This window comes from Papio anubis, chromosome 20, assembly GCF_008728515.1.
Source record: "Papio anubis isolate 15944 chromosome 20, Panubis1.0, whole genome shotgun sequence".
Taxonomy (NCBI): domain Eukaryota; kingdom Metazoa; phylum Chordata; class Mammalia; order Primates; family Cercopithecidae; genus Papio; species Papio anubis.
In genome coordinates this window covers 6,652,799-6,665,906 of record NC_044995.1, presented here as the reverse complement: position 1 = coordinate 6,665,906, position 13,108 = coordinate 6,652,799, and the positions used below count along the sequence as shown (strand labels likewise).

General features: G+C 42.6%; 1 protein-coding gene across 1 annotated transcript; it reads right to left on the bottom strand.

The window, feature by feature from the left end:
• Positions 1–384: 384 nt before the first annotated feature.
• Positions 385–12,343, bottom strand: ZNF613 (zinc finger protein 613). The gene is given in 6 exon segments (XM_009195136.4): positions 385–1,728; positions 1,730–1,837; positions 1,840–2,756; positions 6,485–6,577; positions 6,859–6,985; positions 10,145–12,343. Coding segments are annotated over 6 exon segments (1,863 nt in total). The 5' UTR covers positions 10,160–12,343; the 3' UTR covers positions 385–1,125.
• Positions 12,344–13,108: the final 765 nt, after the last annotated feature.

Genomic DNA, 13,108 nt, shown 5'->3' with positions numbered 1-13,108 from the left:
ATGCATTTTTTAACTACAGCTGCTGGAGGGTAGAATAGCTATGTGCATATAATCCAGCTTTTAAAAAATGCTGGCTTGAAATTTTGCTTTGTTTCCCACTGCCATCATCCACGGTTCCTACATAAAGGAACAGTTTCAGGTAAAGAAAATAGATCACTCAAACTATTCTGAATGGTGTTTATGCCAACAATAAGACAAACCACATGGTTAGGATGAGGACTACCTTCTAAATTAAGAGCATGGCCAATTGGTTATTCACAAGTTTTGAACTTCATTCCTCTGGGGTGATATTTATAAACAGATCCAAACTTGTGTTACATTATTAAATTAAATACATTTTTCCTTTTGAAGAGCTTCAGTAGTCTGAAATAACAAGTGAAGAAATTTGGAATCAAAGAAACACAAAAGCTAATCATATAATGATCTTGGTTGGGAATAGAAGACTCATATCAAAAAAGAGGGAAGAGGTACATTGTGTTATAAATTTAACCAATGATGTGTAACACTGACAACCCCTTTTAATTAGTCATTGACATATCAACTAGTGATTCAAGGTATATTGTCCTAAAATACACATCCTGTATATTATCTGCTGTATAATGATGTTAGATTTGTGATCGAAATCTCTAAAATATTCCTTTTCACAGGACTTATTTGCTCATGTGTTCTTTCATATTTTGCTGAAGATGTTCTAGTTACTATTTTCATAGTTTCATTTCTATGATCTACTCTGAATATAAGGCAGAATGTACCACTAGCAACCCTGCCACATTCACAGCCTTCAAAGATCTTCCAACAGTTTCTCTCCTGTGAAAACCCCCTGATACCTACTAGGGTATTATTTCTGAACAAGGACTTTTCCATGATCATTATATTTCTGCCAACTATAAGCTCACTGATGATGTGATCTATGGTCACTGATGAGAGGATCTATCTTCCCATAAAAGACTTTCCCAGTCTCTACTTCATACTATTTTTCTCTGAGTATATGCTTATCAGCCATAAGGTTTTACTCAAGGGTTTTCCACCTTGAATGTAGTCACACTTTGCTCCTGTGTGTTTTTTGTGACATAGATGTAATTGATCACTGAAAGCACTACCACATTCACTCCATTCATAAGGTTTTTATTCTGTGCAAATTCTACTATCTGCTGAGACTGAACTTCTGGCAACAGGCTGGCTCACAATGGCTACTTTGCTATCTGCGTGGAACTCACTGTTAGTTAATGAAGTCTGAGCTGCCACAGAAGGCATCTGCACAGTCACCATGTTAACAGAGTCTTTATCCTGTATGAGATCACTTGTATGTGATAAGCTATGACTCTCTGAGAAAGGATTTTCCAATTTGACTGAACCTACACGTTTCTCTCTTGCATGCAGCATTCCCTTATGATAAACAAGGCATGACAAGTGGGAGAAAGCTTTCCCACAATCAGAGCATCCATAGGGTCTCTCCCCTGTATGAGTTCTCCGATGTCTGTTGAGACATGATTTATCTCTGAAAGCTTTCCCACAGTCACTGCATGTATAGGGTTTTTCTCCTGTGTGAATTCTCTGGTGGTTAATGAGACCTGACTTGTGTGAACAGGATTTTCCACACTCAGTACATACAAAGGGTGTCTTTCCTGTGTGAAATCTCTGATGCGCTATTGAGCTGTGATCTTCCAGCGGAATGCCTTTGTCACATTCCGTGCATTCATAGGGTTTCTCTCCTGTATGAGTTCGTCTGGTGTATCAGTGAGCCTGGACTCTTTTGGATGAAGCCTTTCCCACATTCAGGCTGCATCCATAGTGGTTTCTCTCCTGTATGAACTCTCTGATGTATTAATGAGCCGAGACTTCTTGAATGAAGCCTTTTCCACAATCACTGCATATATATGACTTCTCTCCTGTGTGAGCTTTCTGGTGCGCATTGAGCTGTGATTTCCAGCGGAATGCTTTGTCACATTCAGTGCATTCATAGGGTTTCTCTCCTGTATGAGTTCTCTGGTGTTCAGTGAGCCTGGACTTTTTGGAGAAGGCTTTCCCACACAGGCTGCATCCATGTGGTTTCTCTCCTGTATGAACTCTCTGATGATTAATGAGCCGAGACTTCTTGATGAAGCCTTTTCCACAATCACTGCATATATATGATTTCTCTCCTGTATGAATTTTCTGGTGCGCATTGAGCTGTGATTTCCAGCGGAATGCTTTGTCACATTCAGTGCATTCATAGGGTTTCTCTCCTGTGTGATTTCTCTGGTGTTCAGTGAGCCCGGACTTTCTGGAGAAGGCTTTCCCACATATACTGCATCCATGAGGTTTCTCTCCAGTGTGAACTCTCTGATGATAGATGAGGCGAGACTTCTTGAGGAAAGCCTTCCCGCACTCAGTGCATACATGGGGTTTATCTATTTTTTGAGTTTGCTGATGCTTAATGAATTGTGAATTCGTATTCGTAGAATTTCCACCTTTGGGGAAGTTCATTTCATTATGAAACTGTTCATGCTTGGCATGAAGGAAGGATTTCTCATCTCCATTAACCCCCACAGACTTCTTGATTTCATACCTTTTGTTCTGGTTGATTAAACGTAAATTTGATTTCAGTATTTTCCCATGTAAGTCAAATGCATCATGATTTTGCCTTAAAGGAAAATCACTTTTCCTCTGATGAATGATGTTTCCAAATGCATTATGTTTATGGCATTGTTCCACTCTCTTCAGACATCTTTGGTTTTGTGAGTGCATCTGTAGATGATTGTCAACTTTCTTGATTTCTAGGAAAGAAGAGAACAATAAATCTTTGCATGAGCATGGAATAGAACTGTTTCACAAATAGCTTTGTACAGGCTGGCTCTACTGACCACACTATTTCCATGGTTTAAAAAACTCCAAGTAGATATGCCTATTGTCACTTGGATAAGAATAAACCATTATAATTTAAACAAAGAAAACAAAAAATAAAAGCAGTCAGTGTATAAACAAGGTAAATTTCTCAGGAAATGGCAAGTTAATTCCTGCTCACACTCATGCCAGAAACCTTAGTATTATCTTTCATTTGTATGTTTGTCTCACACCCTTTGTCTACTTCAACAGGAAATTCCATATGTCCTCTTTTATAAATATATAGTAATCCCTCATCTATGGGCGATATGTTCCAAGACCCCGCCGACCACGGATGTCTGAAACTTTGAATCACACTAAACCCTATATCTGTTATGTTTTTTCCTATACAGTGCATATACACCTATAATAAAATTTATAAACTAGGCACAGCAAGAGATTAACAATAACAAATCATGAAATAGAAGAATTATAACAATAGGCCAGCATCACACTCTTGAGCACTGGAGACATTATTAAGTAAAACAAGGGTTACTTAAACACAAGCACTGTGATACCTTGACAGTTGATCTGATAACCAAGATGGCTACTAAGCGACACAGGTGGGTAGGGTACACAGCATGGATATGCTGGACAAAAAGATGATTCCTGTTCTAGGATGGAGCAAGATGGTGCAAGATTTCATGCTCCTTGGAATGGTGAGCAATGTAATTAAGAATTGTTTATTTCTGGAATTTCCCATTTAACATTTCCAGGCCATAGTTGACTGCAGGTAACTGAAACTGTAGAAAGAGAAACTGCGGATAACAGGGGATTCCTGTATTCTGCAACTAACTAACACTCACCCCCTCTACCTAGGTGGAAGAGAATCACTCTGTCTGGTACTATAGCAATAGCCTCCCTAGTGGACTTCAGGTTTCAACCTCTGCCTTCTCCTGTATACTTTCTACAAAGCAGTCAAAGTGATCCTTTTAAATATAAATGACATCATGTCACTCTTCTACTCAAAACTCCCTCATGTTTCCTCATCTCATAATTTTTTTTTAAAAAGTCATGGCCGGATGTCGTGGCTCACGCCTGTAATCCCAGCACTTTGGGAGGCCAAGGCATGCAGATCAGAAGGTCAGGAGATCAAGACCATCCTGGCCAACATGGTGAAACCCCGTCTCTACTAAAAATACAAAAATTAGCTGGGCATGGTGGCATGCAACTGTAGTCCCAGCTACTCGGGAGGCTGAGGCAGGAGAATTGCTTGAATCAGGTTGAATCACGGAGGCAGAGGTTACAATGAGCCGAGATCATGCCACTGCACTCCAGCCTGGCGACAGAGAGAGACTCTGTCTCAAAAAAAAAAAAAAAAAAGAAAAAAAAAAAAATCAAGTCATTAAAATGTCCTTGAAAGGTCATAGACCTGTCTACCTCAAACTCCAGATCCCATCACACTGTCCTTACCTCATATTATCTCCAACCACTGCCCCTCTTGTTCACTCCTTTGTATTCACACAGGCTTCCTTAAAAGTTCCTCAAACACACACCTGCCTTGGGCCTTTGGACCTGCTATTTTGTCTACTTGGAAGGTAATTCACCTGAGGGATGTACTCACATCTCTCATACAGCTGCTCAAAGGCATCTCACCAAAGACCCATTCCCACTCCCAGCATCCCTCATTATGCTTTGTTATTGATCTTCCCAGCATTTTTCACAAGACATTTATCCATTTTGATTAATTTCGTGCCTCTTCCTTTTAGCATGTAATCTCCAAGAAGAATTCTGTTGTTGTTTTAGATGTTCACAGCTGTCAGGGCCTGTATGTAATAGGCTATCAAAAATATTTAAGGCAATGAAACAAGGAAAGTATGGGACACACTGGGGAGACTACTTCAAATGTAGTGCTTTAAATATAGTTGGCTTTGAATTTATGAAAAGGAAAAGGAGAGCAAACTCTGTGTAAGCAAGATGATAACATATCATGGAGATTCAACTAGAATATCACTTGACAGATGAGAAATTTCCATTTTATATGACTGCTATGATTCACTGGGACTCAATGCCATCAGACTATGGTAAGAACAGAAAAGCTTTAAGGGAATAAGCCCAGCAATATAATTTAAGAGAAACTAAATAATGGGCAGAATTAATGATTCCAAAAGGAAATTGAAGCAAAGCAGGCGTGAGGTTTAGTAATCTGGTTTGGGTTGGAAAGAGAATGAGAATTCTTCAAAAATCAATTGAAAGAACAAGGACTTTAAATACGGGAGCTGAGGAGGCAGGGAAGTTTCTTTTTTTTTTTTTTTTTTTGAGACGGAGTCTGGCTCTGTAGCCCAGGCTGGAGTGCAGTGGCCGGATCTCAGCTCACTGCAAGCTCCGCCTCCCGGGTTCACGCCCTTCTCCGGCCTCAGCCTCCCGAGTAGCTGGGACTACAGGCGCCCGCCACCTCGCCCGGCTAGTTTTTTCTATTTCTTAGTAGAGACGGGGTTTCACCATGTTAGCCAGGATGGTCTCGATCTCCTGACCTCGTGATCCGCCCGTCTCGGCCTCCCAAAGTGCTGGGATTACAGGCTTGAGCCACCGCGCCCGGCCTGGAAGTTTCAAGGTAGCCCTATGGTGGCCAGGTCGACTCAAGGAGTTGACATGCAAGTGGGTAAAAAATATGGTACAAACATGTAAGTTAGGAAATATTAAGGGAGATGTCAATCTGAGAGTCTCCATAGAGAACGAGAACTTAAGTAATCACAATGAAGGAAACTTTTAAAGGATATGAGAACAGAGCAAAATAAATGGAAAACAGCACCTCTGGAGGACCTCAGAGTGGGAGAAAAAAGAGAAGCTAAGGAAGCAAATACATGCAAAGCAACAGACCAGGTTACTAAGGGGGCACAGAGTCCAAGATAGTGTGGGAAGACCTTAGGAAAAAAAATCAACATTATCTAAAGGGGCAGAAAGGTATAGTGGCCAGGAGAGAGTGCTGATATTCAAGATCACTCTTTGGAGACAGACATGGAAGGAGGAATTTCACAGCAAGAGAAGTAGAATGAACAGGTAGAGATGCTCTGATGGGGGAACAAGAAATGATGAGATTTGAGAATCCTAAAAAGGAAGAAACCTTGAGAAAAACAAATCAAACCTAGATTAAATGAAGACTGATGAGGCCGGGCGTGGTGGCTCACACCTATAATCCCGGCACTTCGGGAGGCCGAAGCAGGTGGATCACCAGAGGTCAGGAGTTCGAGATCATCCTGGTCAACTTGGTGAAACCCCATCTCCACTGAAAATACAAAAAAACTTAGCTGGGTATAGTGGTGGGTGCCTGTGATCCCAGCTACTGGGGAGACTGAGACAGGAGAATTGCTTCAACTGGGAGGCAGAGGATGCAGTAAGCCAAGATTGCACCACTGGCCTCCAGCCTGGTGACAGAGTGAGACTCCATCTCAAAAAAATAAAATAAAATAAATAAAAAATAAACAGTGATGAAATCCAAGAGGAGATAAAGAGGTACATGTTCCTCTAAACACCTGAAGGAGAAAGAGCTTTTGTGTGGGGAGAGGGATACATGGAGGCCCTGTCCACACAGCCTCAGATGCCCTGACAGCTCAGACACTGCTGAACAACTATCATGTGACTTGCTAGCTACCCTCCTTGCTGGCTCTCACCCTGAACTCACCTGGACAGATTTGGCTGTGGATTTCATTTTCTACTGTCCATGGTTCTCCTTGTTCCAACTTGGAGAGTGCATCTGGCTTGCTGGCTTGATACCCTGTTCATAGGAAATGATAAGACAACTTAGGCTCACTGAATTAAGCTGTGGTCTATCAACATGGGACCATGTTCTGTTTTAGGAACTATGTAATTTATGTGTCTGCAAAGCAAAGGGATTTCCCCTCTGAAGGACGCACATTATACTCTTTTATCTGGGGCTACGGAGAGGACAGATCTACCACTTGAGAGCAACACAGGCCCTCCACAGCTTTTGAAAGCTGAGAGAGCAAAGGCCTTTGACTGGGTACTCTCTGAGTGACACAGGGCAGCTGTCCTCACCCACTGACACCAGGTTGCTATAGTTCTCCAACATCACGTCCCGGTACAGGTCCTTCTGAGCAGGGCCGAGGAGCTGCCACTCCTCCCAGGTAAACTCCACAGCCACATCCTCCAGGGTCAGTGATTCCTGTAATAAGAGAGTCCTGCTTAATATGAAGTATTTCTCTTATTTATATGGAAGCAATGTGAAGGACATTGTTCTGCTCATTTTCACCAAATAGTCTGCATCTATATATCTAGGTGCTGTGATTTTTAAAAAAATACATTGTCAGCCGGGCGCGGTGGCTTACGCCTGGAATCCCAGCACTTTGGGAGGCCGAGACGGGCGGATCACGAGGTCAGGAGATCGAGACCATCCTAGCTAACACGGTGAAACCCCGTCTCTACTAAAAAAATACAAAAATTAGCCGGGTGTGGTGGCGGGCGCCTGTAGTCCCAGCTACACGGGAGGCTGAGGCAGGAGAATGGCTTGAACCTGGGAGGCGGAGCTTGCAGTGAGTGGAGATCGCGCCACTGCACTCCAGCATGGGCGACAGAGCGAGACTCTGTCTCAAAAAAAAAAAAAAAAAACATTGTCATAGAGGCAAAAATCCATCTCCAAAGTCTATCTATATTCAAAATCTATCTCTAGCAAAATATTCTGTAATTGTATAATTATCTATCATTTAACAAATCAGAAGTTTCTATAAGAACCAATCATTTAATCTTCTTGCTAATCCTTTTTTTTTTTGAACACATATTTGCCAGACACTAAATATATTTTGGCAATATCAGGATGAATAAAGCATACTCCTTTATTCACCATGAATCTTCAATGAATCTTCATGTGCACTATCAGAATCAACCAGGAAGAAACCCCAAACACTACAAGATATTACATAATAAATAAGTGTATTTTTTATGTTAGGAGGAATAAAAGAATCTTTCCAAAACATGTCCAAAGAACAAGAGACAATTAAGTATTATTACCCCCTACTGCTAAATGTGACTGGCTTAAAAAATAAATAAATAGGCCAGTCATGGTGGCTCACGCCTGTAATCCCAGCACCTTGGGAGGCCTAGGTGGACGGATCACCTGAGGTCAGCAGTTCAAGACCAGCTCGCCCAAAATGGCAAAACCCCATCTTTTTTTTTGAGACGGAGTCTCGCTCTGTCGCCCAGGCTGGAGTGCAGTGGCGCAATCTCGGCTAACTGCAAGCCTCCTGTCTATATTCTCCGGCCTCAGCCTCCCAGCTGACTACAGGCTCACCACTCGGGCTATTTTTTGTATTTTTAGTAGAGACGGGTTTCACTCATGTTAGCCAGGATGGTCTCGACTGACCTCGATCCACCCGCCTCGGCCTCCTGAGCAGTGCTGGGATTACAGGCTTGAGTCACAGCTCGCCCCCATCTTTTTTTTTGAGACGGAGTCTCGCCTCTGTCGCCCAGGCTGGAGTGCAGTGGGCGCACCAGCTAACTGCAAGCTCCACCTCCCTGGTTCACGCTTTATCTCCTCCTGCCTCAGCCTCCCAGGTAGCTGGGGACTACAGGCTTCACCACCACGCCTCGCCAATTTTTGTATTTCTTTTAGTAGAGACGGGTTTCACCATGTTAGCCAGGATGTGGTCTCATCTTCTGACCTTGATCCTCACTGCCTCCCAAAGTGCTGGGATTACAGGCTTGCTTCTCACCATGCCCAGCCCAAACCCCATCTTACTAAAAATACAAAAATTAGCCAGGCATGGTGGCACATGCCTGTAATCCCAGCTACTTGGGAGACTGAGGCAGGAGAATCACTTGAACCCAGGAGGCAAAGGTTGCAGTGAGCCGAGATCATGCCACTGTACTCCAGCCCGGGTGACAGAGCGAGACTCCATCTCAAAATAAATAAATAAATAATAAAAAAATAAAAAATATTATTCAAAAACCATACACACACATATGGTTTTGTATTTATATTTACATTATCAGGCATGTAAGCAGCCTAACTGAAGAGATAGTCAATGAACTGGTAAGTAGATCTGAAAAAACTACCAAAAATGCAACAAAAGGGTAGAATGATGCAATACATAAAAGACAGATTAATAAATACAGAGGATAGGTAAGGTCTAGCATGTACCAATTTAGTGAAAGAGCAAATACAAGATTCAATTCTGACACCAACTCCTGGAAGACCCATAGGTTAAGGTTTCAGTCCCACAAGACCAACCTTACTTCAGACACCAGTCACAAGTGTGAGGTCCTCAGGTTACAAAGACTTTTGTCCCTTGGCTACAAATGTGGGGATTTCTGCAACCCACCTTGAGGTTCAATAATCTACTAGAACAACTCACAGAACTCAGGAAAGCACTTTACTGTTACTGGTTTATTTACAACCCAGGAACAACCCAATGGAAAAGCTGCACAGGGCACGGTATGGTGGTGTATGGGCATAAATTTCCATGCTCTCTCTGCATGCACAAACCTCCCAGCACCTCAATGTGTTCACCAACCCAGCTCTCCAAACCCCGCTGTTTAGGGGTTTTTATGTTACACAGGCATGGTTGAATAAATCATTGGCCACTGGTGACTGAACTCAATCTCCAGCCTCTCTCTACTCCCTGGAGATTAGGGGTAGGACTGAAAGTTCCAAGCTTCTAATCAAGGCTTGGTCTTTCTGGCAACCAGTCTCCACACTGAAGCTACCTAGGGGTCCACTGAGAGGAGTCTCACTAGAAAAAAAGAGCACCAGGCATAGTGGCTCACAGCTGTAGTCCCAGAACTTTGGGAGGCCAAGGGAGACAGATTGCTTCAGCTCGGGAGTTAGAGACCAGTCTGTGCAACATGGTGAAACCCCATCTCTACAAAAAAAATACAAAAAATTAGCTGGGCCTGGTGGCACACACTCCCAGCTAGTTGGGAGGCTGAGATGGGATGATTGCTTGAGCCCAGGAGGCCAAGGCTGCAGTTAGCCAAGATTGCACCACTGCACTCCAGCTGGGTGACAAAGTGAGACCCTGTCTCAAAAAAAAAAAAAAAAAAAAAAAAAAAAAAAAAAAAGACCCTTATCATTCAGGAAATTCCAAGGGTTTTAGGAGCTCTATGCCAAGAACTGCAGACAAAGACCAAATATTTTTCTATGATACCACATGTGAACAATATAGTCCCGATCCTACTTTGCCTAGATGTTGAAATTAAAATCTAAATTTACTGATGCACAAATCCTAGTTTACCAATTTATACTTTTTCACTTAATTCAATTGACTTTTAAAGTCTTCCAGAAATCAATCATGTGATGAAGGAAAGAATAAAACAAACCAAAAGTCACCTGGGACTTGATCATTTTCTTCTGTTACTGGGAAATAGCCAGTAAGTAGGATGCTGTGTCTGGAGTCTCTCCTTGAGCTGCCCTCAATTTCTGGCTAGAAATCTTGGTCTCTGGTGAATTATATCCCTGCAAAAGATGGGATCCAAGTCCTGGAACCTCCTCCTCACCTCACTTGAAGTGTCTCGCCCCTGGAGTCAGGAACTGCGGGCTGAAGAGTAAATTTATTTGAGTGTACATTCCCTGCAGGCCCAGGTGCTGTCACTGCTGCTGTGTACTCACCTTAATGCAAGGCCATCTCTAACTGTCCCTTTATTTGGGGCCCCAGAAGTTTTTACCCACCCTGGGGCAACAACAAATCCTGGGGCAACAAAATATAACATTCTATATGTATGACCAATACATTTACAAACTGTCTGTCTTCTATGAAATGGAAGTGGAGTGACTGTGAGAGGAGAGTTGGGAAAGGAGAACCAGCACCAACATGATGCTGCAACACGAAGAGACTTCTTAGATCAAGTTTTAGAAAAAGGACAGAGAAGGTGAGGATTTGGATATTTATTTCTTTAAAACCACATGTCCACATGCCTGGTCAAAAGTCATCATACACCTCACATGTAGGCATGCCTCAGTTTGAAGACAAATGTACTAAGCCAAGCAGAGGCACTGTCTTATTTCTCATTACTACCTACTGCATTATATCCTTATAAGGTATCAATCATTATTTTCCATTCCAATATTGACCTAAGGCTTACAGATTTAACTATATTGTCCAAACGCAGAAGTAAAATCTGAACCGACATGGCCTGTCTCCAAGAACATGACCTTAGCCACTCTGAATTCCTTTGGACCGCATACCGTCATCATACATCTTAGCTCTCTTTGCTACTACCTTGAGGGAGTTTCATTCATCATGGAAGATGGCCAGTGTCACAGACATATAATGTGACCTTCTGAAATCAGCACTGCCAACAGTGACATAGGCACAAAGACAAATGGAAAAGCTGCACGCTACACCCCTGGCCTGAAAGCAGCAGGTCAGAGAGTGGCAGCCCCAGAAGCTTTCTTTAGGCCCAATTCTAAAACTCAAGTAAGAGACTCACATGGTGAGAGCATCAACTGGATGGAGTCACCCTGAGCTTTCCTTCTACCTGGATGGAATCACTGTAACAAGCTCCCGGTGGCCCTCCTGCATGCTCCAAACCCACAGGGCCTGCACTGACTCATCCTCTAACCCACAGCTACAAATGCTCCCCTTCCGTCTGCAGTCTCAGAAGCACATAATTGTGGCAAGAGATGTTTCACACTTTTCTTCTCAGAATGCCACCAGTGGAAAGGTGCGGAACCCAAATGATCTAATATTCCTGGGCAGGAGGCGGTGGATGCAACATTTCAGTGACATCCAGGGTATGCATTTCAAATGGCAAGGCTTCCTTTCCCATGAGCTTCCACAGCCCCTTTCCCAGGAATAGCTGAAGAGCTTCTACTTCATTTTTGACCGGTACGAGCTTTCTGGAGAATGTAATCACACTTGTTTGCTCCAGTGGCTAGGTCCTTTCCCTGGAGGAGTACATTTCCTGAAAACTCATGTATGTATAGGAAGCCATAAAGAAAATTTCCATAAATTCTAAAGCATCATTACCAAACAGGACATGTTCACAAATCATCATCATAAGAAAGAAACAACAAAGAAAAGTATATTTAAAAAAATAAAAAACATAAAACAAGACTATGTATTAATTTTGGATATGTACACATTTAATAAAACATGTATTATATGAAATTAGTTCAAGAGAATAGTTATCCCTAGGGATGGAGAAGAGGAAAGGGGGTGGATTAGAGGATATCACTGAAGGTGCACTTGCATCAGTTTATTTCTTTTTTAAAAGTACCAACAACAGAAAAAACAAAATCAAGTATACTGTGGAGGAAAATCTCATTGAGTAAAAATGGCAGAGTAGGTAGGTCCAAGGGTCCGTCCCTCTACATAAAAATCAAAAACTCAAGTAAAAAAACTATCCAAAAATCAAGTAAAAACAATAAAAAATGAAACAAAAACTTGGTCAGGACTCTGAAAAATAGTCAAAGGTTCACAACAACAGAGCAAATGTTGACTCAAAACAAAAAGCAACTGGCCAGGCACGGTGGCTCATGCCTGTGTATAATCCCAGCACTTTGGGAGGCGGAGGCAGGAGGATCACTTGAGGCCAAGAGTTCAAGACCAGCCTGGCCAATATAGTGAAACCCCATCTCTACTAAAAATATAAAAAGTGGCCAGGTGTGGTGGCACATGTCTGTAGTCCCAGCTACTCAAGAGGCAGGAGAATCATTTGAACCTGGCAGGTGGAGGTTGCAGTGAGCTGAGATCACGCCATTGCACTCCAGTTTGGGCAACAGAGCTAGATTCCATCTCAAAGAAACAAAACAAACAACAACAACAAAATGGTGACTTAAAAATAGTAGGAAAGTTCTGTGCCATTTTTACTTGTCTTTGCTCCACCCCCTCCCCAGCTCAGTGATGGTCTTAAACATTGTGGCCGACATCCCCAATGTGGGATCCTGGATTCAGGCCCTGGAGGGAACACAATAGACTTTATTCACAAATAATTTTGTTTAGCTGGGTGGAGTGGCTCACGCCTGTAATCCCAGCACTTTGGGAGGTTGAGGTGGGAGGATCACTTGAGCCCAGGAGTTTGAGTCTGCGGTGAGCCATGATCTCGTCACTGTACTCCACCCTGGGTGACAGAGTGAGACCCTGTCTCAAAAATAAAAATAAAAAATTGATTGTTGTCTTTTCTAACTACCTGAAGGACCTACGCAACAGGCCCCTTCCTGTTTTGGAACTCACTCAGGGAGGAAAAGTAACGGGCATTTCTCAAAAACTTTGTGAAGCAGAACAACAACCTTCAGCTGCCTGGGGCAAAAGATTACACTTGAGCCATAGAGGAAAGGAGAGAAAAAGCTAGG